The following is a 24,824-nucleotide window of genomic DNA, read 5'->3' as shown; positions in this document are numbered from 1 at the left end:
CCTCTGTCTCATTAACAAAAGGTGGGGGGCAGGAAGGTGGGAGCTGCTTTGTCTGTAAAACATGCTTCTCCCAGGGAAATATAATATTCTGCCTTTTTCATATTTCCTAAAATATTTCACTCTTCCAGGAAAGGGGTGGGTGCTAACTTCCTACATTAGGAAATATGAAAAAGGCAGAATATAATGTTTCCCTGGAGGAGAGATGGAGAAGCATGTTTTAAAGACAAAGCAACTCCCACCTTCCTTTGTCAATGGGCCAGAGGCAGAAACTCAATCTTTGACAATAGGACCCATCTGCCACACAATAGCAACAGAAACTCACCCCATGGCACCTGGGAAGATTACATCAGCCAGCAAAGCTAGCTAAGACCCCCATCCCCTGGGAGTCTGACAACCAATCTGGATACTCTTTCGGGGGGCCCAGGAAGTTCAAAGCCAGAGAAAGCATAAAACCCGAAAACCCGCTGTATCTCTGCCCTTTTTCTGTTCAGGAACTCAAGCCATGTGATCCTGTCCACCATTAAACCATCTTTCCAGTGCCTTTTTTTCCCCCACTTGGAGCTGACAGAGCGATGCCCACATCTGACAGCTTGGCCTTTTGATCTCATTTGTCTTCTGACGCTGGGAACTCCCAGACGTTTCCTCTACCTCCTTCTCAGTAACGTTTACAACATCCTAGCTGGCAGAGATACTCCAGGCTTCCCTGCGCTGGGTGGAACCTCTGTTCTTCCTCCGTGCCTCCACCGAATCATCTTGCGGTGGGGAGGTTGTGGCGAAGGTTGCACAGACCCAAAAAATCACGTCGATTTCTCGGATTCACCTGCTAAACTCGATCGCTGAAGATCCCTGCAAAGGATTCTAAAGATTTGGAGGGCAATTAGGCATTGTGGGAACCAACTTGTCGGTGAGTATCTTCTTAATAATCCAAATAACCTTCTCCAAACCCTAAAATAAGACCATTTGGCTCATGAATGAGATGCCTTTTAGAGCATGTGCAGAGGGCATCTTTGGTGACAGGACCAACACTGACTTACATTTTCACTTTAGAAACTGTAAGTCAGAAAAATAGGCTGTTTATTTTTTGCTGCGCTGCTATTGGGATGTATTTCATTTAAACGGGCAGTGCAGTTATTTAGGGGAGGAGACTGAACCTGCTGGATTTCTGCCTGATGCCAAACCCATTCTCCTCTTTTCCAGGGCCAGGTAGGTAAGAATGGGTCCATTTGAATCAGAGCTTCTTCCGTCTCGTTCCTAAGGTTTATATTGATGGATATTTGTGTTAAAATTGACACCATTGTCCGATGGGGTTTTGATATTGGATTATTTTTCAACACGGGCTGAGCAATCATTCTGAGTTGGCGGATCTCTGAAAGGGTCTTAAGGGACCCCTCCCACCCACCCAGCCAGCCAGGCAGGCATCCTAAAACCACATTTTAAAGAAATAATGGATTTGGAAGCTTGTTTATTTATTGAAAATAAATTGAAATTTATTTTCAAATTGCCCAGGAATTTTTTTTTTTAAAAGAATTGTATTTACATAATCCCCTCCCCCTCTCAAATGAGGGTCGAGAGTGTTTAGGTTGAGTTTATGGATTGGAAATATTTTTTCTGCCGGTGGAAACTGGGTGGGGTGGCAGAAAGGCATGCCGGAGCTGAGATCCCTGCAACAATTTGTTGCTGATCTCTCTTCCTTCCGCTTGTGTTTGCGGCTGCACACACAGATACACAGACACACACTGCAGGAAAATTGCAAGTCCACAAGGAAGAAGCATCAGGGGTTTTTGTAATGGAGCCGAGGCTTCTTTGGTTGGGGGTGGGGAGGGGAGAGAAGGGAGAGGGGGGGCTTCTCTCAGGAAGAGGAATTGCGAAGTTGCCACCCAAAGTCACGAGCTGCCAAAGACTGAAGTTCCTCAAATGATTTGCTCTCTTGAAGAAGGGATGGGGTGGGTTTTTTTCCCCCCCAGTTGGCTGAGGACTAGCAGCTTGGATACTTCTCCCTGTCTGCCTTCTCCTTTGTTGTTCCTTTCTTCCATCCCCATTGTTTCATTTTTTTCTCCTTTCAACTCCTCCCTCCCTCCCTCCCTCCCTTCTTTCTTTTTCCTTTCCTCTCTCTTTCTCATCCTTTCTTCTTAAATTCCAGACTGACCGACTTTCCTTCCTTCCTTCCTTCCTTCCTTCCTTCCTTCCTTCCTTCCTTCCTTCCTTTTCCTCTCTCTTTCCCATCCTTTCTTCTTAAGCTCCAGACTGACCTTCCTTCTTCCTTCCTTCCTTTTCCTCTCTCTTTCCCATCCTTTCTTCTTAAGCTCCAGTCCTTCCTTCCTTCCTTCCTTCTCCTCTCTCTTTCCCATCCTTTCTTCTTAAGCTCCAGACCGACCTTCCTTCTTCCTTCCTTCCTTTTCCTCTCTCTTTCCCATCCTTTCTTCTTAAGCTCCAGTCCTTCCTTCCTTCCTTCCTTCCTTCCTTTCTTCCTTCCTTCCTTCCTTCTCCTCTCTCTTTCCCATCCTTTCTTCTTAAGCTCCAGACCGACCTTCCTTCTTCCTTCCTTCCTTTTCCTCTCTCTTTCCCATCCTTTCTTCTTAAGCTCCAGTCCTTCCTTCCTTCCTTCCTTCCTTCCTTCCTTCCTTTTCCTCTCTCTTTCCCATCCTTTCTTCTTAAGCTCCAGTCCTTCCTTCCTTCCTTCCTTCCTTCCTTCTCCTCTCTCTTTCCCATCCTTTCTTCTTAAGCTCCAGTCCTTCCTTCCTTCCTTCCTCTCTCTTTCCCATCATTTCTTCTTAACCTCCATACCTTCCTTCCTTCCTTCCTTTTCCTCTCTCTTTCCCATCCTTTCTTCTTAAGCTCCAGACCTTCCTCCCTCCCTCCCTCCCTCCCTTCCTTTTCCTCTCTCTTTCCCATCCTTTCTTCTTAAGCTCCAGACCGACCTTCCTTCTTCCTTCCTTCCTTCCTTTTCCTCTCTCTTTCCCATCCTTTCTTCTTAAGCTCCAGTCCTTCCTTCCTTCCTTCCTTCCTTCCTTCCTTTTCCTCTCTCTTTCCCATCCTTTCTTCGTAAGCTCCAGATCTTCCTTCCTTCCTTCTTTCATTTTCCTTCTTCCTTCCCATCCTTCTTTCTTTAACTCCAGACTTTCCTTCCTTCCTCAGATCTTCTTTCTTTCCTTCCTTCCTCCCTCCCTCCCTCCTTTTCTTTCTCCTTCCCCCCTCTCTTCCTCCTCCCCCTCCCCCTCCTCCCAATGGGACAGTTAGCAGTCGCGAGAGGTCCTTGGTGCTCTCTGAGGTTGCTTGTTTTATTGCAGGACATTTCATGATATGTAACATCATCAGCGCTAGTAAGGACCAAACAGCACTCCTTACTAGCACTGATGATGTTACCTACTTTGGTCATGAAATGTCTGCAAGAAAACAAGCAAGCTCAGAGGGCGCCAAAGATCCCTCATGTCAACCCTGAGCTACAAATATTCTCCTTTATTAGTAATTAGTCAATTAGTATGTCCTGACTAAGTGGCCACGTTTAAGAAACACTCTTCTAACCAGTGGTGAAACGTAAAATTTATTGCTATCAGTTCTGTGGGCATGGCTTGGGTGGGTGTGGCTTGGGTGGGAGGTGTCATGTGACTGGGTGGGCGTGGCCAACTTAAAAAAAACTTTTTTAAAGCATTTTTTTACGACCGGTTCGGCCAAATAGGTAGTAAAAAAATGCTTTAAAAAAGGGGATTCGACGATCACAGCTGATTGTTCGATAGCATTTCACTCCTGTTTCTAACTGATCCTCCGACCCCCCCTTCATGTCCTGGAACACAGACCAGGGGTGGGTTCTAATTTTTTTTACTACTGGTTCTGTGGGCGTGGCTTATTTTGTGGGAGTGGCTTGATGGTTACGTGACAATTCTTTAGGATTTAGCAGAAGTACTGGTCTACCGGGCTTTTAACTGCTTGCAGAGCTGTACTGGTCTACTCATTTGTTTTTGTAGGCATCGGTCTACCCATTTTTTTTGGAGGCACCGGTCTACTCATTTGTTTTTGGAGGCACCGGTCTACTCATTTGTTTTTGGAGGCACTGGTCTACCACCACACTGCCTTTTAACACTGATCAGCTGTAGGGCGGCCCTTTGAAGTCCCGCGGCAAGAGTTTAAACAGTTTTTTCCTTCTAGCCAATCAGCTGGGACTCAGGAGGCAGCAATAGATTGGGGGTGGGGACAAATAAAAGGTAAGAATAACATGGGGGAGGGGGAGGGGTAGAACCGGTTCGGTGATGTCGTATCACTGCTACCGGCTCGGTGGAACGGGGCCGAACCGGGGGGAACGCACCACTGACACAGACACAGACCCATCTTTAGGACGTGTTCTGTTCTGTTCTGTTCTACTCTGTTCTGTTCTGTTCTGTTCTGTTCTATCCCATTCCATTCCATTCCATTCCATTCCAAACAGGAGCCAGTTGCGAATTTTAATCACATGACCACATAGATGCTGTAATGGTCATAAGTGTGAAAAACGGTCGTAAATTAGTGCCATTATAACTTCGAATGGTCACTAAATGAATGGTTGTAAGTTGAGGATTACTTATATTGCCTCTCCTCCTCCTCCTCTTCCTTCTCCATTCTGTTTGCTTGCCAGTTTTACAACCTCCTCTTCTCCTGAAAGAAGGTGGACTGACCCTCCCGGACCACCATATCTAACCCAACCCCTTCCCCACAACTCCCCCCCACCTTTGGTCCAGTTTTGCCGGCCGTCTGGGTCAGCCCTTGTCCCATTTGCCATTGTCACCCTGCCAGCCTCCCAACCTGGACGATGAAGAAATCCCCGTTTGTCCTGGAGACGGATGATGGCCTTGGAGAGGATCTGAACGCAGCCGCGAAGGAGGCAGCTGGGACGGACCATGGACCGCCACCCTTGGAGACCCCTTTCCAGAAGGAAGCCCCTCCCTCCCCCCGGATTCGGGTGAATCTGAATTACCGGCCGGGACTCGTCACGTAAGTTATTTATCACTGATACCGGTGAGAATTATTTTGCAGAATTTCACCACCAGAAAGAACGTTTGCGTTGATCTCTGTCAAAGGTTCATGGGTTGCTTTGCGGTCCAATGTAGGAATCTTGGAGTTGGGCTTATCTTGGATTAGATGACCTACAAGGTCCCTTCCAACACAGTTATTCTGTTATCTTAAAGCAGTGTTTCCCAAACTTTTGACATATGTGTACCCCTTCTATAATTTTCGTAACGCTGAGTACCCCTCATAAAAAACATATGCTTTAATAAAAATCAAAATATATTTATTTTTTCTTTTTTTTGGTACATACACAAAATAGACGAAAGTTATATTATAAAGAACATTTATTTGATTCAATGAGAAGGATGAAATTGTTTATGTTGAGATGACAGATCATCATAATTTGGTTCCCTGGTTGTTAATTTTAATCTGAGATGCGGTTCCACGTCCAATAGTCTGTTCCTTTTTTTCGACTTAATGTCTACAAATGCAGAAAAAGCAACTTCGCATAAATGTGAAGTTGGAAAAGGCAAGATGTATTTCAGGACTTTTTCTGTTAAAACCGGATACACATGTTGCATTTGTAACCAGAATGATGTTAAAGTACACTCCTTATATTGATTTCTCAAGAATCCGTCCGAAGCTAACTCCAACAATTGCTCTTCTTCTGCATGCGACAAACCTTCTGCCATGGATGTTGTGTTAATGTTGAACGGATATCTTACAATAATCAATAATTATAATAAATAATCAAAATCAGTGGAACTTACTAAAGCACGATAACAGGCGCCCGGAACTAACTATTAAAGAAGTAAGTTGTCTCTGTAACGAAGTGCGGTATATTCATGCCGTGTCACGCCTCATAAGACTGTCTAACCGTTAGATAACACTGCAATTCTCCGGAGTTTAAACAGCTTCGCGGCTCAACGTCAACTGTTAATGTTCCCGCAGTTTAAAAATGGCCGAACCCGAGCTGCGCGAAGGATGCGCAGAAGTTCCCGCCATAATGAGTTGCGATACGATGTACGATGGCCCCAGTTCCGGTGTAAAAACTGTGATACGCGCCTATTTCTTTCCTTGTTCTGTGGGCGCAGCTAAGCACGGTGCAGTGGATATTCCCACGTGATCCCCACCAAACTCCGGTGCAACGCGTACCCCCACCAAACTCTTCCCGTACCCCTGGGGGTACACGTACCACACTTTGGGAAACACTGGGTTAAAGCGATGCAGGACACAATTATTTGCTTTTATCATTTGTTTCCTGCCTTTGATATTTTTACAAATAACTCAAGACGGTGAACTCATCCGAGGTACCTTCCTCTTTCTATTTTCACCATGTTGGGTTGGGCTGAGAGAGAGAGGGACCAGCTTTCGTGCCTAAGGCAGGACTAGAACTCACCATCTCCTGGTGATTGGCTCAAAGGCACCGAGCCTTCCAACCTATTATTAACCTTATTAACCTATTATTAATCTTCCAACTTTATTAATTCTATGAGCCAGCTTTCATGGTTAAGGTGGGACTAGAACTCAGAGTCTCCTGGTGATTGGCCATAAATCACCCAACTGGCTTTCATGCCTAAGGTGGGACTAGAACTCAGAGTCTCCTGGTGATTGGCCCAAAAGCACCCAGCCAGCTTTCATGCCTAAAGCAGGACTAGAACTCACCGTCTCCTGGTGATTGGCCCAAAGGAACCCAGCCGTCTTTCATGCCTAAAGCGGGACTAGAACTCACAATCTCCTGCTTTCTAGCCTGGTGCCTTAATCCCTAGTCCAAATTGGCTCACATAATTACAGAAAACAAATGCCATCTATTTAGGAATAAACACATGTGACCATCTCTCAGCTTTAACTGATTGGCAATGATTGCGTCAAGAATACTTAAACTGTTTATATCCCAACTTGGGTTTTTATGAAGTGGGGTGTCACAAGTTTGTTTGTTTATTTATTTATTTATTTATTTATTTATTTATTTATTTATTTATTTATTTATTATTTATTTATTTATTTATTTATTTATTTATTTATTTATTTATTTATTTATTTAAATTTTTATACTGCCCTTCTCCTGCAGGACTCAGGGCGGTGAACAGCCAAGAATAAAAAACATCCAATACAAAATTTAGAATTATTAAAAGAATTAAACAAATTTTGGTCCAGATTTAAAAACATCCCAATTAAAATCCATTACAATTAAAATATCTAAGTTGCTGGATTCCTCCTCCCTCCCTACTTCCTTGTGTGTCTTGTCCAATAACTTAGAATTTGGCAGGCAGGCACATTATTTTGCTATGGCTCAGAGAAATAAAAGAACACCTGTCCAATAATAAGTTCACGAAACAAAAATCTTCATTGCTTAACATTTGGGCCAGCCCTGAAAACCAATGTCAAGCTGCTACTGTTCTTTGAATGAGATCAAGCAAATAAAATGGTTATTGGGACACTGTTGTGGCTCCGTTGCCTGAGCCTGGGCTATCAACAGATGCAGATTCTGAGAATGAGGGAGAGGAGTTGGCAAGGCCTCCCTCTCCAGGACCCTCCTCTCTGGCAATGCCTCCGGAGGACACCAAAGGCCAAGAGATAGGCCCAGAGCCAAGCACGTCCCCGCAGCCACAGGTGGACAGCGACGAAGGAGATAAGTGCTGGCTGGATCCTTGGCAGCGGCGCAAGGAGAAGCGTGCACAGCAGAGGGGAAGGCGTGCCAGAGATTAGCTGAGTCAGTGGACCACACCCCACAGGTGTGGTGGGTGTTGTGGGTGTGGTGGCCGGTTCAGTTTGTGATGAGGGTGTGGTGGCCGGTTCAGTTTGTGATGAGCAAAAACTAGAAATAATCCATGATCTCTGCGTTACTGGACTTCTGCCTGCTTTGTCGGACTGCATTTGGACTAATCCTTGTATTGCTGAAACTTTGCCTGCTTTATCGGAATGCTTGCAGTCTAATCTTTGTTTTGTGTGAGTAAAGTCTGAATTGGCAGCTAGCCACTGGGTTGCTGCCAGCTTTATCTTCAAAGATTTTGTCGTGTGGCTTATTAACTCCGGGCCGTCTGTGGGGGTGCATGTGTGGGACGGGAACAGAACAGGCACATTCCTGCAGCAGACAAGAGGATCTCTGGATGGTCCTTGGCAGGGGTGAAATCTACTTACCTTCCCTACCAGTTCGGAAGTGCATACACCGGGCGGACTCTCTGTGCATGCACATAATCCTTTTGCACATGTGCAGAGGGTAAAAAACAGGTTACTTCCTGGTTAAAACCGAATCCCACCTGGATCCTTTTTCTTTCTCTTCTGCAGACCGGATGATCCAAATCGCTTCGACAGGGAACGTATTTTTCAAGCCGTGGTTGCGGGAGATCCTGAACTGCTTAACGGCCTAACTGATTATCTGTGGAAAACATCCAGCTTTCTCACCGACACTAAATATAGAGGTAGATCGCGTCTTGCTGACTCTCGTGCCTTTATGAACGAGTGTAAAAAATGGATAAGCTTCATAAAACTACCAACAGAAGAGTGCGGTCCTTGGTGCTCTATCAGCTTGGCGGTTTCCTTGAAGACGTTTCGTGACCCAGCTAGGTAACATCATCAGTGCTAGAAGGCAATGGGGGGGGAGGAGGAGGAGAGAAGTGTGGATCATTTCTGAGCTTGGTGTGTCAGACTTTGATGCTATCTCAAAATAAATGAATTTCCAAACTGCCAATCTTTAAGGAAATCTTCTCTTTATTTGAGCACAGCAACCAGATCATGACTCGATGCGGACAAGGCTGACCTTTTGCCCCCCCAATCCCTCCCTTTCCGATCCCCAATTATCTGCTTCTCATTGGCTATCTTCCAAATCACTCTACTGACTTCTTGTCTCGTCATTTCACAGGAATGTCCCCCCTCCCTTCATTTCCACGACGACCCAGCTTCAAAGGGATTTAGCAGGCAAAAGTTCAGGGCTTATCTCTCTCCTCTCTATGCCAGCGGTGAGACGCTGACATGGTGATTTTCTCAGGACTCAGTTAGGTAATGTCGTCAGTGCTAGAAGGGAGGAGGACGACGAGGAGGAGTGCTCTCTGAGCTTGGTGATTTTCTCATGACCCAGTTAGGTAACATCATCAGTGCTAGAAGGGAATGGATGTTGGGAGGAGGAGGACTGTGGGGTTATTGGTGGTTTTCTTGTCGACATTTCGTTACCCAGCTAGGTAATGTCATCAATGCTAGAAGGGAGGAGGGTTTGCAGAGAGGAGAAGGATGAGGAAGAGGAAGATGACTGTGGAGTCCTTAGTGCTCTCTGAGCTTGGTGGTTTTCTTGCAGGCGTTTGATGACCCAACTAGATAACATCATCAGTGCTAGAAGGGAGTATGGGATTTGCTTTCTGTTTCTATACAGGGGCCTACATTAAACCCCAGCCTAATCAAGGAACCACCAAGAACATTCCCACCAACACTAACAGGGCAATCCAGTGGTATATATCCCAATGAATTCTGGGAGTTGAAGTCCACCCATCTTCAGGTGGCCAACGTGAAGGAACATCGCTTTAGGAAGATGGAAGACGGGGCGGGCATCATCCAAGCTTCCTTCCCTGGGCTTCTTTCTTCCAGATGGGAAGACCGGCAAGACCTGTTTGATGAAGGCCTTGCTCCATTTGAAAGACGGGAAGAACCCCACCATCCCTGAGCTTTTGAAGATAGACAAGGAGACCCAGAACCCCAAGTCTTTGGTCAACGCCGCTTGCACTGGCAGCTACTACAAAGGTCAGGCTCCTTCATGGGACGTTGAGGGTGGAGGACTCTGTTTTCTAGGGTGGGGTGGCTGGAAGGAGATCTTCAGTTGGGATAGATTGGAACTTCCTTCCTTCCTTCCTTCCTCCCTCCCTCCCTCCCTCCCTCTTCCTGAAACTCAGCAGACTTTAGCCCAGCCAAATGATGATGATGATGATCTTCTTCTTCTCCTTCTCCTTCTCCTTCTCCTTCTCCTTCTCCTTCTCCTTCTCCTTCTCCTTCTCCTTCTCCTTCTCCTTCTCCTTCTCCTCCTCCTCCTCCTTCTCCTTCTCCTTCTCCTTCTCCTTCTCCTTCTTCTTCTTCTCCTCCTCCTCCTCCTCTTCCTCCTCCTCCTCCTCCTCCTCCTCCTCTTCATCTTCTCTTCTTCTTCTCCTCCCCCTCCTCCCCCTCCTGCCCCTCTTCTCTTCTCTTCTCTTCTCTTCTCTTCTCTTCTCTTCTTTCCCCCCTTCTCCTTTTCCTCTTGCAGGATCTTATGGGAATCCCATAACATTTTAGCCAACAAACTTGGTGTATACTTATGTATTTAATCAATTTCAATGGCCACGTATGTTAACATAAAAACTTGTGTGCATTTCTGAATAAAGAGCCAGGGATGTGATCACAAAAGTCAAGATGGCCACGATCATCACAGAGGACCTTAAGAGGACAATTCTTTCCTTCCTTCCTTCCTTCCTTCCTTCCTTCCTTCCTTCCTTCCTTCCTTCCTTCCTTCCTTCCTGCCTGTCTGCCTGCCTTCTTCTCGCTTGCCACTCCTCCTTCCTTCCTCTTCATCTTAGTTCTTCTTCTTCATCTTGTTTCTTCTTCATGGCCCTTTGGCGGCTGCCGCCTTGACTGTTTTGATCTAAACCAGCAGTCTGCAACCTTAAACACTCAAAGAGCCATTTGGACCCGTTTCCCACAGAAAAGAAAACACCGGGAGCCACAAAACACCAGGACCCTGACTATTTCTTGAGCGGCCACAAAACTAGGATATGGAGCTGAATTAAATGTTCTATTTTCTTCTGAAACTTTTCTTTTCTTGGATTTATCCATGGTTGGCTTACCGGAGGTTGAAAAGCTCAATAAATCACATGCTGACGGGTGTCATACATTGGCGGTTGTGACGCATATTTTAAATGACAGGGAGCTGCAGCAGAGGGATGAAAGAGCCACATGCGGCTCCAGAGCTGCAGGTTGCTGACTCCTAATCTAAATTTTGGATATCCCTGATAAACCCTTCCATCTTTCTCCGGTGCCATTTCTCCCCTTCTCTGCAGGCCACACAGCCCTCCACATCGCCATCGAGAAGAGGAATTTAGATCTTGTGAAGATCCTGGTGGAGAACGAGGCTGATGTCCACGTCAAGGCTTCTGGACGTTTCTTCCAGCCGCACCGCAAAGGGGCCTACTTTTATTTTGGTATGGCAGCAGGAGAAAACTCAGGTTTCATTCCACAGAGATACAAGTGGGTACCCATGGTGGTTTTGAGGGCCAAGCGAAGTTTTTAAAAGCCATGTGAGTTTTTTACATGAAACTCATCAAATTCGGTACGCAACACATTTTAACACGAAATTTGTACTCGTCATTTGTTTGGTATCAATTCACAAGCGAAAACTTGTAGGTGTCAGTTGCGTTGTAACTCATTACATTATTCCTTACGGGAAGAAATTTTTATTTTTTTTAAATTTGATTTATATGCCGCCATTCTCCAGAGACTCAGGGCGGCTTACAATGCGTTAAGCAATAGCCTTCATACTTTTGTATATTTATACAAAGTCAGCTTATTGCCCCCACAAACTGGGTCCTCAATTTACCTACCTTAGAAAGGATGGAAGGCTGAGTCAACCTTGAGCCTGGTGAGATTCGAACTTACAGTAATTGCAGACAGCTGGTGTTAATCACAATGCTATCAGTCTGCTGAACCACCAGGCCCTATATTTGTTGTCTTCTTCTTGGTACTCATCGTTTTTGGTACTCATCGCAGCTCCCGGAATCAATTAACAATGAGTATTGAGGTACCAATTAACAATGAATCAATTAACAATGAGTATTGAGGAAAGAACACAGTGGCTCAGTGGCTAAGATGCTGAGCTTGTCGATCAAAAGGTCGGCAGTTCAGCGGTTCGACTCCCTAGTGCCGCGTAGCGGGGTGAGCTCCCATTACTTGTCCCAGTTTCTGCCAACCTAGCAGTTCGAAAGTAGGTAAAAAACGCAAGTAGAAAAATAGGGACCACGTTTGGTGGGAAGGTAATAGCGTTCCATGCACCTTTGGCATTGAGTCATGCCGGCCACATGATCATGGAGACGTCTTTGGACAGTGCTGGCTCTTCGGCTTTGAAACAGAGATGAGCATCGCCCCCTAGAGTCGGGAACGACTAGCACATATGTGCGAAGGGAACTTTTACCTTTTACCTTTATTGAGGTACTATTTTAGTTGGAAAAGTTTTGAATTTCTGAGAATGGGTAAAATTGGGTAAGAAGTTCTCCTTAAAGCCAGAATATGGGTGGGTGGGGGGATATTTTGGCTGATTTTCAAGTAGTCCTCAATTTATAATAGTTCATTTAGTCACAGTTCAAAGCTACAATGGCACTGAAAAAAGGGACTTATGATAATTTTTCACACTTAGGACCGTTGCAGCATCCCCATGGTCATGTGATCAAAATTTAGATACTTACTGGTTCATATTATGATGGTGACTGTGTCCTGGGGTCTCATGATCCCCTTTTGCGACCTTCTGACAAGCAAAGTCAATGGGCAAGCCAGATTCACTTAATGAATTCCTAACTAAACAACTGCAGTGATTCACTTCTTGTTTAATTTGTTTTATTTTGCTTTTAAATTTTGTATTTATGTGTTTTACCTTGTGGCTGTTCACCGCCCTGAGTCCTTCGGGAGTAGGGCGGTATATAAATCAAATAAAACTAAACTAAAAACTAAACTAAACTTAACAATGGTGGCAAAATTGGTAGCAAAAGGGGGCAAGATTCACTTAACAACCATCTTGTTTAGCACAGAAATTTTGGGCTCGATTGTGGTTGTAAGTTGAGAGCTACTTGTAGCCATTATTCCATTGTCTCTCAACCTTGGCAAGTTTAAGATGGCTGGACTTCAACTCCCAGAATTCCCCAGCCAGCATGAGTGACTTAAAGACCTGTGGACTTCAACCTTGGCCGCTTGAAGACCTGCTGTCTAGGGAATTCTGGGAGTTAAAGACCTGTGGACTTCAACCTTGGCCACTTGAAGACCTGCTGGCTGGGGAATTCTGGGAGTTAAAGACCTGTGGACTTCAACCTTGGCCACTTGAAGACCTGCTGGCTGGGGAATTCTGGGAGTTATAGACCTGTGGACTTCAACCTTGGCCACTTGAAGACCTGCTGGCTGGGGAATTCTGGGAGTTAAAGACCTGTGGACTTCAACCTTGGCCACTTGAAGACCTGCTGGCTGGGGAATTCTGGGAGTTATAGACCTGTGGACTTCAACCTTGGCCACTTGAAGACCTGCTGGCTGGGGAATTCTGGGAGTTGAAGTCCACAAGACTTAAAGACCTGTGGACTTCAACAGTGGCCACTTGAAGACCTGTTGTCTGGGGAATTCTGGGAGTTAAAGACCTGTGGACTTCAACCTTGGCCACTTGAAGACCTGCTGGCTGGGGAATTCTGGGAGTTATAGACCTGTGGACTTCAACCTTGGCCACTTGAAGACCTGCTGGCTGGGGAATTCTGGGAGTTGAAGTCCACAAGACTTAAAGACCTGTGGACTTCAACAGTGGCCACTTGAAGACCTGTTGTCTGGGGAATTCTGGGAGTTATAGACCTGTGGACTTCAACCTTGGCCACCTGAAGACCTGCTGGCTGGGGAATTCTGGGAGTTGAAGTCCACAAGACTTAAAGACCTGTGGACTTCAACAGTGGCCACTTGAAGACCTGTTGTCTGGGGAATTCTGGGAGTTATAGACCTCTGGACTTCAACCTTGGTCACTCAATAGACCTGCTGGCTGGGGAATTCTGGGAGTTGAAGTCCACAAGACTTAAAGACCTGTGGACTTCAACAGTGGCCACTTGAAGACCTGTTGTCTGGGGAATTCTGGGAGTTATAGACCTCTGGACTTCAACCTTGGTCACTCAATAGACCTGCTGACTGGGGAATTCTGGGAGTTGAAGTCCACCGGTCTTACAAGTGGCCAAGGTTGGACACCTCTGACCTAGATGCTCAATGCAACCTTGGCCCATCGTCCTCTCTCTTCCAGGTGAACTTCCTCTGTCCTTGGCTGCTTGTACCAACCAGCCAGAGGTCGTCATGTACCTCCTGGATAACCCTCACCAGAAGGCCAGGCTGACTGAACAGGATTCCCTGGGCAACACCATCCTCCATGCGCTGGTGATGGTGGCCAATGATACGGAGAAGAACACCGAGCTCGTGGTCAACATGTACGACATGATCTTGATGAAAGGGGTCGAGATTGACCGTTCCTGCAAATTGGAAGAGATTGTCAACCTGAAAGAGCTGACTCCTTTGAAGCTGGCTGCCAAGACTGGGAAAGTTGAGGTAATCTCTCTCCTCACCAGGATACGTCATCCTCGATTTACAACCATTTGCTTAGGAACCATTTGAAGTACCAATAACAGAGAATATTTGTAGCTCAGGGTTGAAATGAGGGGGTCCTTGGTCAAGCTCAGAGGGCACCAAGGACCGCTCAACCATTTGAAGTTACATTGGCATTTTTCACAATTACGATAGTTGCAGCATTCCTGTGGTCACACGATCAAAATTCAGATGTTTGGCAAGTGACTCATATTTATGACAATTGTGGTGTCCCGGGGTCATGTGATCCTCTTTTGTGATCTTTGGACAAGGAAAACTGATGGAGAAACCAGATTCACTTAATGACCGGGTTACTAACTTATCAGATGCAGTGATTCACTTAACGACAGTGGCAAGGAAGGTCGTAAAACAAGGCAAAACTCAGTGAACAACTGTCTTGCTTAGCAGTGGAAATTTGAGGGCTCCGTTGCGGTAGTAAGACGAGGATGTCCGTGTACACAATTGTATTATTTGTATGACTTTGTTGTGGTGATTGTGTCCCCTTGACTTCATTGTGGTTTCTCACATCTTGATCTTGGAGACAAAGTAGAGAAAAGAGGTGGTGGTCAGGTGAAAGAGGACAAAAGTCCAAAGAGAGTCATGTCTGAGGAAAAGTTTTCTTGATTATGTAGCTTAGTTATCAGAGGTGTCTCCAAGAAGATCAAAAATGTCAACAGGATGGCTGGATATGGAGATCATTTTGATTTGACCTCTAGAGACACTCCTGTCACTAACTGAACCATTTTGGTCTCTTCAGATCCTCAAGCACATGCTCCACCGAGAGATGAAGGACCCCAAGTTCCAGCACCTTTCGCGCAAGTTAACTGAGTGGACCTATGGTCCCGTCCACATCTCCCTCTACGACCTGACCTCCATCGACAGCTGTGAGGAGAACTCAGTGCTGGAGATCCTGGCCTACAGCAGCAACACTCCAGTGAGCGGGTCCAGTCAAGAATGGCTCTTCTCAAGAGTTTCTCTGCTCTTTTCCTCCTTCTCCTTCTTCTTCTTTTCCTCTTCCTCCTCCTCCTTCTTTCCTCCCTCTCTCCTTTTCTCTTTTTCTCCTTCCTCCTCCCTCCCTCCCTTTTCCTCCTTTCTCTTTTTTCTTCCTTCTTTCCTTCTTTCTTTCCTCTTTTTCTCCTTCCTCCCTTTGGGCAAAACTCTTTCTGAAAAAGGTGGTTCAGGTTCTTTTTTTAAAAAAAATGAATAAGGTATTTTATTCTTTTAATTTTCTTTAAACTGCCTTGCGAATAAAGGACAATATTATCTTTGTCCAGTTTCTAAATGTGGGCGTTTAGATAAATTCAATGTTTTATCCATACTGGTCTTGTCTGAAATTTCAGGAGTTATATCTAGAGAGTATCTCCCAACACTTCAGCAACCTAACACAACAGAGGGGTCTCCAAACACTTCATCTTGGGGTTCAATTTTGACCACTTTGGAGACCTGTAGTCTAGTGGGGACTGAACACTACTAACTGAGAACACAGAGCTTTGAATCTCCCTTCCTTCTCTGTTAACATATTTAACAAGTTAGTAGCTGGAGCAGTGGGGTTGTGCCATGAGCCAGGACACACAGTTGTGGTTGATTGTTTGGAGAGTGCTCCTGCATGAGGCAATCTGCATTGTGATTGGTTGTTTTGGGTATGGAGGAGGTATTTCCATTTTCCCCACCTTTTTTCTGTGTGCCCTGTTTGTTCTGTGGTTTACCTCAAGATGTTCCCGCTATGTCGATTTACCTCATGATGCTCCTGCTGTATTGATTTACCTCAGGGGTGTCAAACTCGCAGGTCGCAGGCTGGATGTCACATGCTGGCCACGCCCACCACCATTTTAGCAAAGGGAGGAAAAGTTGTGACATGTCACATGATGACATGTCATGAGTTTGACAACCCTGATTTACCTCATGATGCTTCTGCTGTGTAGACTTTTACCTCATGATGCTCCTGCTGTGTAGACTTTTACTTCGTGATGCTTCTGCCATGTAGATTTTTACCTCATGATGCTCCTGCTGTGTAGATTTTTACCTCATGATGCTCCTGCTGTTTTGATTTACCTCATGATGCTCCTGCTGTGTAGATTTTTACCTCATGATGCTCCTGCTGTGTTGATTTACCTCATGATGAGGGTGAAGGTTTTCTCTGAGCTTGGGGGCTGGTTTCCGAATGTTTCATTATCAGGCCTGGCAACATCTTCAGTGGAGTTAAGAATTGTTTAGCGCATTGTAAGCTGCCCTGAGTCTCCAGAGAAGGGCGGTATATTGCGAGGTACTTGCGAGACCGCCTTCTGCCACCAATAGCCTCCCACCGGCCAGTACGCTCGCACAGAGAGGGCCTCCTCAGGGTGCCATCCGCCAAACAGTGTGGGCTGGCGACCCCAAGGGGGAGAGCCTTCTCTGTGGCGGCGCCCGCCCTCTGGAACAACCTCCCCCAGAGATACGTACAATACCAGACCTCCGGACTTTTCATCGGGCCCTAAAAACTTATTTATTTCACCTAGCCGGTCTGGCTTGACCCCATAGTTTTTGGTTAATTTTAAATTGATTTTAATTGGGTTTGTTTTAAATTGCGGCCAAAAATATTTAATTATTTTAAATTGTTTTTAAATTTTGTATGTTCTGTTTTATTCTGGCTGTTCACCGCCCTGAGTCCTGTTGGAGAAGGGCGGTATACAAATTAAATAAATAAATAAATAAATAAATCAAATTAAAAAAAAAAAAGAATTCTCCTAAACTCTGCTGAAGATATTACCGAGCCTGGCAATGAAACATTTGGAAACCAACCCATAAACTTGGAAAATGAACCTTCACCCTCCTCCTACACCCGAGCTACAGATATTTGCCACTGTTACCTCATGATGCTCCTGCTGTATCGATTTATCTCATGATGTTCCTGTTTGCCTGACTACCTTGTTTGCTGTATATATAGTTGCAAAATATATTTATTTATATAAAACTACAAGTTTGTGTCAGCGTCTCTGACTCCATTTGGACACCAGCAACTCCACAATTCTATGACATTTTCCCTCTACAGAACCGGTACAAAATGGTGGCCTTGGAGCCTTTGAACAAGCTTCTTCAGCACAAATGGGAATCCTTCATTAGAAAAAGGTTTTTCTTGAGTTTATTCCTCCACCTGATTTTCATGCTCATCTACACAGGCACTGCTTATTACCGGCCTCTAAATGGAGAGGTAACTATTTTTTAAACAAATGGATGCTTTTGGTAAAGAGAAGGGGGGTGAATTTGAGTTAGTCCCTTTCTGTAAATCCAACTGAACTCGCTCTCTCTATCAAAAAAGGGAGTGTCAGCACTAGAGTAAATGCAGGTTGAAGTGCTTGACAGGGAGAATACTACTGGTAGTCCTTGACTTACGACCACAATTGAGCCCGAAATGTCCGTTGTTAAGTGAGTTTTGACCCATTTTACGACTTTTCTCACCACAGTTGTTAAGGGAATCACCGCAGTTGATATGTTAGTAAGTGAATCTGGCTTCCCCATTGACTTTGCTTGTCAGAAGGTCACAAAAGGGGATCACAGGGACCTTGGGCACAGCAACGGTCATAAATACGAGTCAGTTGCCAAGCTGATGTCAATTTTGTTCACGTGACCATGAGGATGCTGCAAAGGTCATAAGTGTGAAATGGTGACAAGTCAAAGCTGTTGTAACTTTGAACAGTTACGAAATGAACTGTTGTAAGTCTAGGACTACCTGTATTGAACTCTGGGGAAAAAAGACGGATAAAACACTTAAATAAACTATTAACAGTATCAGTCCAAAATAAGAATATGTTTCCAAAGGCTGATGGAGTTGTGTTCAGTGGTAGGCTGAAACCGGTTTCCCAACTGGTTCGGTGAGCGCATGCTTTGCGTCCGCAGGTGTGCGCCTAACGCAATTGCACGCAACGTTCAAAATACAATTTGAAGCGCAGCTGATTACCTTCTAAGGCAGCCCCGATAAGTAGAACAGAGGAAGCGCGGAAATCAGCTGTGCCGCACGAATCAGCTGAGCCAGAAAGAAGGAAATATAGGACAGGATAGAGTGGGGGTGGGTGCAGTGGTGAAATGTAAAATTTGTTACTACCGGTTCTGTGGGCGTGGCTTGGTGTGTGTGTGGGGTAATGTGACTGGGTGGGCGTGGCCAACTTTTTTTTTTTTAACTTTTAAAACCATTTTTTCCTCAACCTCTTCAGCCGAAGAGGTTGTAAAAAAAATGCTTTTAAAAGCCTCCGACGATCCCAGCTGAGTTGCCTGATCGTCAGAGGTTTTTTTTTTTCCTTTTAAAAACATATTTTCGACAACCTCTTCAGCTGAAGAGGTTGTAAAAAAAATGCTTTTAAAAGCCTCTGACGATCCCAGTTGAGTTGCCTGATCATCAGAGACTTTTTTTTTTAACTTTTAAAAGCATTTTTTTGGCCGAAGAGGTTGTAGAAAATATGCTTTTAAATTTTTTTAAAAAATCCTCTGATGATTGTGCGGCTCAGCTGGGCATGGGGGCGGGCAGGGATTTTTGCTACCGGTTCTCTGAACCACCTGCCGCCATTGCAACTGGATTGGGTGATCCGGTCCGAACCGGGAGCATTTCACCCCTGGATGGGTGAGCGGGGCCAGCTGATCGTTGGTTCGCCCGAACCACTCCAAACCGGTTGAATCCCACCCCTGATTTTATTGATGTGTTCAGATATTAATGTGTTTGGCAGCCCTGCTACAGTTCACAGGAGCGAGCATGGCTTTGTTATAAGCAAATCACGCGAGACTAATTTCAACAACTTTAGTAGAATTCTTAACTTAGTAGATAGGGGGAATGCTGTAGACATAGTTTACCTGGATCGCCGCAATGCCTCCAAACCTTTATCTCATGATAATCTCTTGCATAAAATGCTAAAATATAAATCATACTATTGATAGACGCTCAGGGAGCTACATGAGTGCACCTGCGGAGGAGATCATGCCAGAGAGGAGGAAAGCTTTGAGAGGAGGATCTTGGTCCTGTGCGTCAATAACTAGGGTGACTGTGCAGAAAGAATTCATCTCTTTGTAAATGACACAAAGCTGAGAAGAATGCAGATACTTTAGATGAAATATAGAAGATGTAGACCACAGGTGTCCAATCTTGGCAACTTTTAAGATTTGTGGACTTCAATTCCCATGGCTGGCTGGGGAATTCTGGGAGTGGAAGTCCACCCATCTTAAAGCAGGCTGGCTGGGGGATTCTGGGAGTGGAAGTCCTCCCCACTTAAAGCATGCTGGCTGGGGAATTCTGGGAGTGGAAGTCCTCCCCACTTAAAGCATTGCTGGCTGGGGAATTCTGGGAGTGGAAGTCCACCCATCTTAAAGCATGCTGACTGGGGAATTCTGGGAGTGGAAGTCCACCCCTCTTAAGGCATGGTGGCTGGGGAATTCTGGGAGTTGAAGTCCAGCCATCTTAAAGCATGCTGACTGGGGAATTATGGGAGTTGAAGTCCACCCATCTTAAAGCATGCTGGCTGGGGGATTCTGGGAGTGGAAGTCCACCCTCTTAAAGCATTCTGGCTGGGGAATTATGGGAGTGGAAGTCCACCCCTCTTAAAGTATGGTGGCTGGGGGATTCTGGGAGTTGAAGTCCACCCCTCTTAAAGCATGCTGGCTGGGGGATTCTGGGGGTTGGAGTCCACCCATTTTAAAGCTGCCAAGGTTGAGGAACACCGCTCTGAAGGATCTGCCATCTTCTCAGTGCCAAAGTCCCTGTCCTTAGCCTGCTCTCTTCCTCTTTTTACAGCCTCTTGTTCCAACAACAGTGACATTCCAGAACTCATTAAGACTTCTTGGAGCTGTGATAGTTTTAATTGGTGGCATTTATCTCTTCATTGCTCAGGTAGGATGCCCCCCCCTTTTTTTACGGCTCCTCTGACCACACATGCATTTTTTATATATGTAGCCTTTGTTTTACAACTATTCGTTGAACAACCAAGGATGCAAATGACCAGCTGTCTGCAAGGAGTATAAATCCTTCCCTTCCCCACCATCCAGTCAGAGCTGAAGAAGCTTCTTTGATGAGAAGCGAAATGTCTTCAGAGAAAAACCAGAAAGCCCAGTTGCCTCCTGAAAAAGCACTTTTGGGACAGCATTGAAAAAAAGTGTCTTATGGTGGATGGGGCATCTTTGGGGGGGTCACATGCAGAGGTGAAATGCTCCCGGCTCAGACCGGATCGGCAGATCCGGTAGCGATGATGGCCGGTAGTTCAGAGAACCGGTAGCGATGGCAGCTGGAGGATCTGTCCACCCGCCCAGAAGTCATTACTTCCTGGTTTTAAATAAATAAATAAATAAATAATTTTATTTCTATACCGCCCTTCTCCCGAAGGACTCAGGGCGGTTTACAGCCTATTAAAAACACAAGACAACATCAATTAAAATAATTTAAAATTATTAAATGAATTCGGCTCAATTTAAAACCCCAGGAATTTAAAACCCAATTTAAAATTGTTATGTTGATAGCCCAGCCTGGCGGAAGAACAGGGTCTTGAGTGCACAACGAAATACCCGGAGGTTGGAGATCTTATGTATTTCCGATCTTACGTATTTTAACCAGGAAGTAACCTGTTTTTTTGAGCCTCTGTGTATGCGCTGGGGCCAAGAGAGGCATGTGCAGCTCCGGGACATCTGCCCTCTCTCCCGGAGTGCTGCCGCCACCCCAGAGTTTGCTTTCGCCTCTGCAGCCCACTGGCCCCTCTTGCCCTTCTCTTTCTGGGTGCAGCGCTTCTGCTTGTTGGGCCACTTCCCCGCAGCGCTTCTGCTGGTGCCACCACACAAGCTTCCCATGAGGAAAAAGAGGGAAACAGCAAAGCAGCTTTCTGCGGAGCTGCCAGCCTCAGGAACTGGCCCAACAGGCAGAAGCGACGCACCCAGAAAGAGACTCTGGCCTTGCCCCGGAGCCGCTGCCCACTCGCCGCCTGCTTGCCATTTATTTATTTATTTATTTATTTATTTATTTATATATATATATATATATATATATATATATATATATATATATATATATATATGCCGCCCTTCTCCGGAGACTCAGGGCGGCTTACAGTGCGTTAAGCAATAGCCTTCATCCTTTTGTATATTTGTACAAAGTCAGCTTATTGCCCCCACAATCTGGGTCCTCATTTTACCCACCTTAGAAAGGATGGAAGGCTGAGTCAACCTTCAGCCTTGGAGAGATTCGAACCTGCAGTAATTGCAGGCAGCTGGTCTTAATAACAGGGTGCTTTAAACCACTGTACTATCAAGGCTATTTATTTATTTATTTATTTATTTATTTATTTATTTATTTATTTATTTATTTATTTATTTATTTTTAAATTTGTATACCGCCCTTCTCCCTGAGGACTCAGGGCGGTGAGCAGCCAAGTAAAAGCATAAACGACAAACATTAAAATACAATTAAAAAGATATATATAAATTTGGCCCCATGATTAAAAACAATAACAGACAATTAAAAACATTTTAAAAAGTGTTAGGCCAGCCCGGCTTGCTGGAAAAAGAAGGTTTTAAGGGCAAGGCACCGAGGTCTTGGATTCTCCTTATCTCTGGGGGCAGCTGGTTCCAGAGGGTAGGTGCCCCCACAGAGAAGGCCCTCCCCCTGGGGATCACCAGCCTACATTGTTTGGCTGATGGCACCCTGAGGAGGCCCTCTCTGTGGGAGCGCACAGGTCAATGGGAGGTCGTCGGTGGCAGCAGGCAGTTTCGAAGATAGCTAGGCCCGATGCCATGGAGCGCTTTAAAGGTGGTAACCAACACCTTGAAGCGCACCCGGGAGACCACTGGGAGCCAGTGCAGCTCGCGCAGGAGAGGCGTCCTTCACCTTGGGTTGGGGCCCGCGGCCCAGGGATGCGCCATTCCCCAAGGCCCCGGAGCCGCCGCCTGCTCGCCGCCTGCTCGCTGCCTGCCTCAACCAGGTCGGGGAATCCACCATTCCTCAACTCAACTCTTGCCCCAGAGCTGCTGCCCGCTTGCTGCCTGCTCACCACCCACTTGCCGCCCACTTGCCGCCCACTTGCCACCCGCTCGCCCTTCACCTTCGGTCGGGGCCTGGGGCCCAGGGATGCACCATGGTGCACTCCCCAACCAGGTTGAGGCAGGCAGCGAGCAGGCGGCTCCGGGACCTCAGGGAATGGCGCATCCCTGGGCCCTGGCCCCCGACCCAAGGCGAAGGATGAGTGGGCAGCGAGCGGGTGGCAAGCAGGCGGCAGAATAGAAATTAAAAACATTTTCCTAGCAGGTTCTTTGGGTGTGGCTTGGTGGGGGGGGTCTTATGACTGAGTGGGCATGGCTGTGAGTGACATCAAGTTGGCCACGCCCACTCAGTCACAGGACATCACCCCCCCACCCACAGAACCGGTAGGGAAAAATTATAGATTTCACCCCCTGGTCACATGATCTTCATTTGTGACTTTCCCAGCCAGCTTCCGACAAGCGAAGTCAATGGGGAAGCCAGCAGGGAAGGTGGCAAATTGCACACATGGGGTGTCTCGCTTAACAACCTCACAGTTTAACAACAAATGTTCCGATTCCTATTGTGGTCATAAAATGAGGACTACCTGTATTCATACTTGTACTTCTGCCATTGATATGTGACATGGGGTCTGCTCCAAAACATGACAAACCCTCTGTAGTTACCTAATTGTTCCCTTTATTAGGAGTGCCAGGAGCCCCAGCAAAAAATCTCTCTCTCTCAGCAGGCTAACAAGTCCTTCCGGCTGGAAGATAAATAGCTGTCTGCCACATCTATTCATCTCTGCCCCCTGCCTTTTATCCCCAGAGCTAGGGGTCAGGCTTCATTAGCAGCAGTGGCTCTTCCATTCCAAGGACCAGCCCATAGATTTCCACTGCTCTCCTCTCCTCTGCCTTCTGCGCATCCGCGTGTCAGGCACTGGACTCAGCTGTTCCTCCTCTTCCTCATCAGCCACTTCCTGTTTTGGTCCACCAGCAGTCTGCGGAGCTGACAGCGGAGTCGGACAGCGATGAGGCTGAGGAAGAACATGGGCCAGTCCTGGAGGCTGGGGAAGGCCGGATGACTCTCCATCTGAGGGCTGACGGACGGCTCAGGCTCCGCCTCTCTCTCTCTCTCTCTCTCTTTCTCTCTCTCTGCCAGCTCCATTCCCTCTTCCCCCTCGGAGCTCTCAGGTTGCCTTGATGCTCAGGTTGCCTTGATGCCTCCTCCTCCTCCTCCGATTCGGCTGCTGGAGGGGCCGGTGGCCGACAGGCCACAACAGAACCACTTATCTGAATACACTGCTGCCACCACACCATGACACAATCCGTGACACAGCAGATTGTCACGCTTGGTGAAAATAGCTCGGCTCCGCTCTCAAGAGCCTTTCCACAATCGCCCCTCAAATTAACAACCGGCCAGTGTGAACCGAGTCTTGCACACCCCTTCCGACATCCTTCTCACAATGCAGCATTCTGATTTTTCTCTCCCTATTTATTCCCTTGTAGAGTTTTTACTTCTGGAGGAGACGCTTCTCTTGGAAAAGTCTTCTAGTGGACAGTTGCTTCGAAATATTCCTGTACGTGCGTATACGTTGCTGTTTTTTCTGGAAGGATTAGATATAACCGTCTTGGCGAACCTACGGCACGCCGTCGCCAGCTGATCTTCCGGTTTCCGGCACGCAGCTGGTCTTCACGGGTGCTGGAGCACCCAAAAAACAGCCCGAAAACACCCCAAATAAAGTTTGAAAACACCCTGAAAAAACGCCCTGAAAACGGTCCGAAAAATGGCCAAAACCGACCAAAAAACAGGCATGTGCGTGCCGGCCAGCTGGATTTCGGGTTTCCGGTGCTCCTCCCATGCACGCACATTCTGATTTGGGCCCTCGATGTACCCTAACCCTAACCCTTGGTGCTGAAAAGATTTGTCATCACTGAGCTAATGTAGAATCAGAGGTGGGTTTCAGCAGGTTCTGACCAGTTCTGGAGAACCGGTAGCGGAAATTTTGAGTAGTTCGGAGAACCGGTAGTAAAAATTCTGACTGGCCCTGCCCCCATCTATTCTCCGCCTCCTGAGTCCCAGCTGATCGGGAGGAAATGGGGATTTTGCAGTATCCTTCCCCTGCCACGCCCACCAAGCCATTTATTTATTTATTTATTTATTTATTTATTTATTTATTTATTTATTTATTTATATTTAAGTTTATATACTGCCCTTCTCCCGAAGGACTCAGGGCGGTGAACAGCCAAAGGTAAAAAACACAAAATACAAAAATTTAAAAGCAATTTAAAATATATTAAATAATTTGGCCCAACAGTTTAAATACCCCATTAAAATTCAGATTAAAATTAAACCATTTAAAAATTAGGCCAGCCCGGCTTGGTGAAATATGAAAGTCTTTAGGGCCCGGCGGAAAGTTCGTACGTCCGGGATCGTCCGTATCTCCGGGGGTAGCTCATTCCAGAGGGTAGGTGCTCCCACAGAGAAAGTTCTCCCCCTGGGGGCCGCCAGTCAACATTGTTTGACCGACAGCACCCCGAGGAGCCCCTCTCTGTGGGAGCGTACTGGCTGG

General features: G+C 46.2%; 1 protein-coding gene across 3 annotated transcripts in view; it reads left to right on the top strand.

The window, feature by feature from the left end:
- Positions 1-552: 552 nt before the first annotated feature.
- The window catches only part of LOC117658919 (transient receptor potential cation channel subfamily V member 2-like), a 43,305-nt gene continuing 19,033 nt past the window's right edge, over positions 553-24,824 (top strand). The window contains exons 1-10 of one of the 3 annotated variants that reach the window (XM_087890234.1): positions 553-904; positions 4,765-4,962; positions 8,266-8,399; positions 9,556-9,708; positions 10,992-11,132; positions 13,961-14,259; positions 15,053-15,229; positions 17,324-17,482; positions 20,048-20,143; positions 23,761-23,831. In XM_087890234.1, coding sequence (XP_087746360.1) covers positions 4,781-4,962; positions 8,266-8,399; positions 9,556-9,708; positions 10,992-11,132; positions 13,961-14,259; positions 15,053-15,229; positions 17,324-17,482; positions 20,048-20,143; positions 23,761-23,831 — 1,412 coding nt within the window. In that variant the 5' untranslated portion in view covers positions 553-904; positions 4,765-4,780. Of the gene's footprint in view, positions 905-1,132; positions 1,204-4,764; positions 4,963-8,265; positions 8,400-8,470; positions 8,545-9,555; positions 9,709-10,991; positions 11,133-13,960; positions 14,260-15,052; positions 15,230-17,323; positions 17,483-20,047; positions 20,144-23,760; positions 23,832-24,824 lie in introns of those variants that run through there. The other 2 variants (XM_087890236.1, XM_087890241.1) reach the window with 2 other exon arrangements.

This window comes from Pantherophis guttatus, chromosome 1, assembly GCF_059756535.1.
Source record: "Pantherophis guttatus breed Tessera chromosome 1, ASM5975653v1, whole genome shotgun sequence".
In the NCBI taxonomy this organism is placed as follows: Eukaryota; Metazoa; Chordata; class Lepidosauria; order Squamata; family Colubridae; genus Pantherophis; species Pantherophis guttatus.
This window is presented reverse-complemented; position numbering and strand designations above follow the sequence as displayed.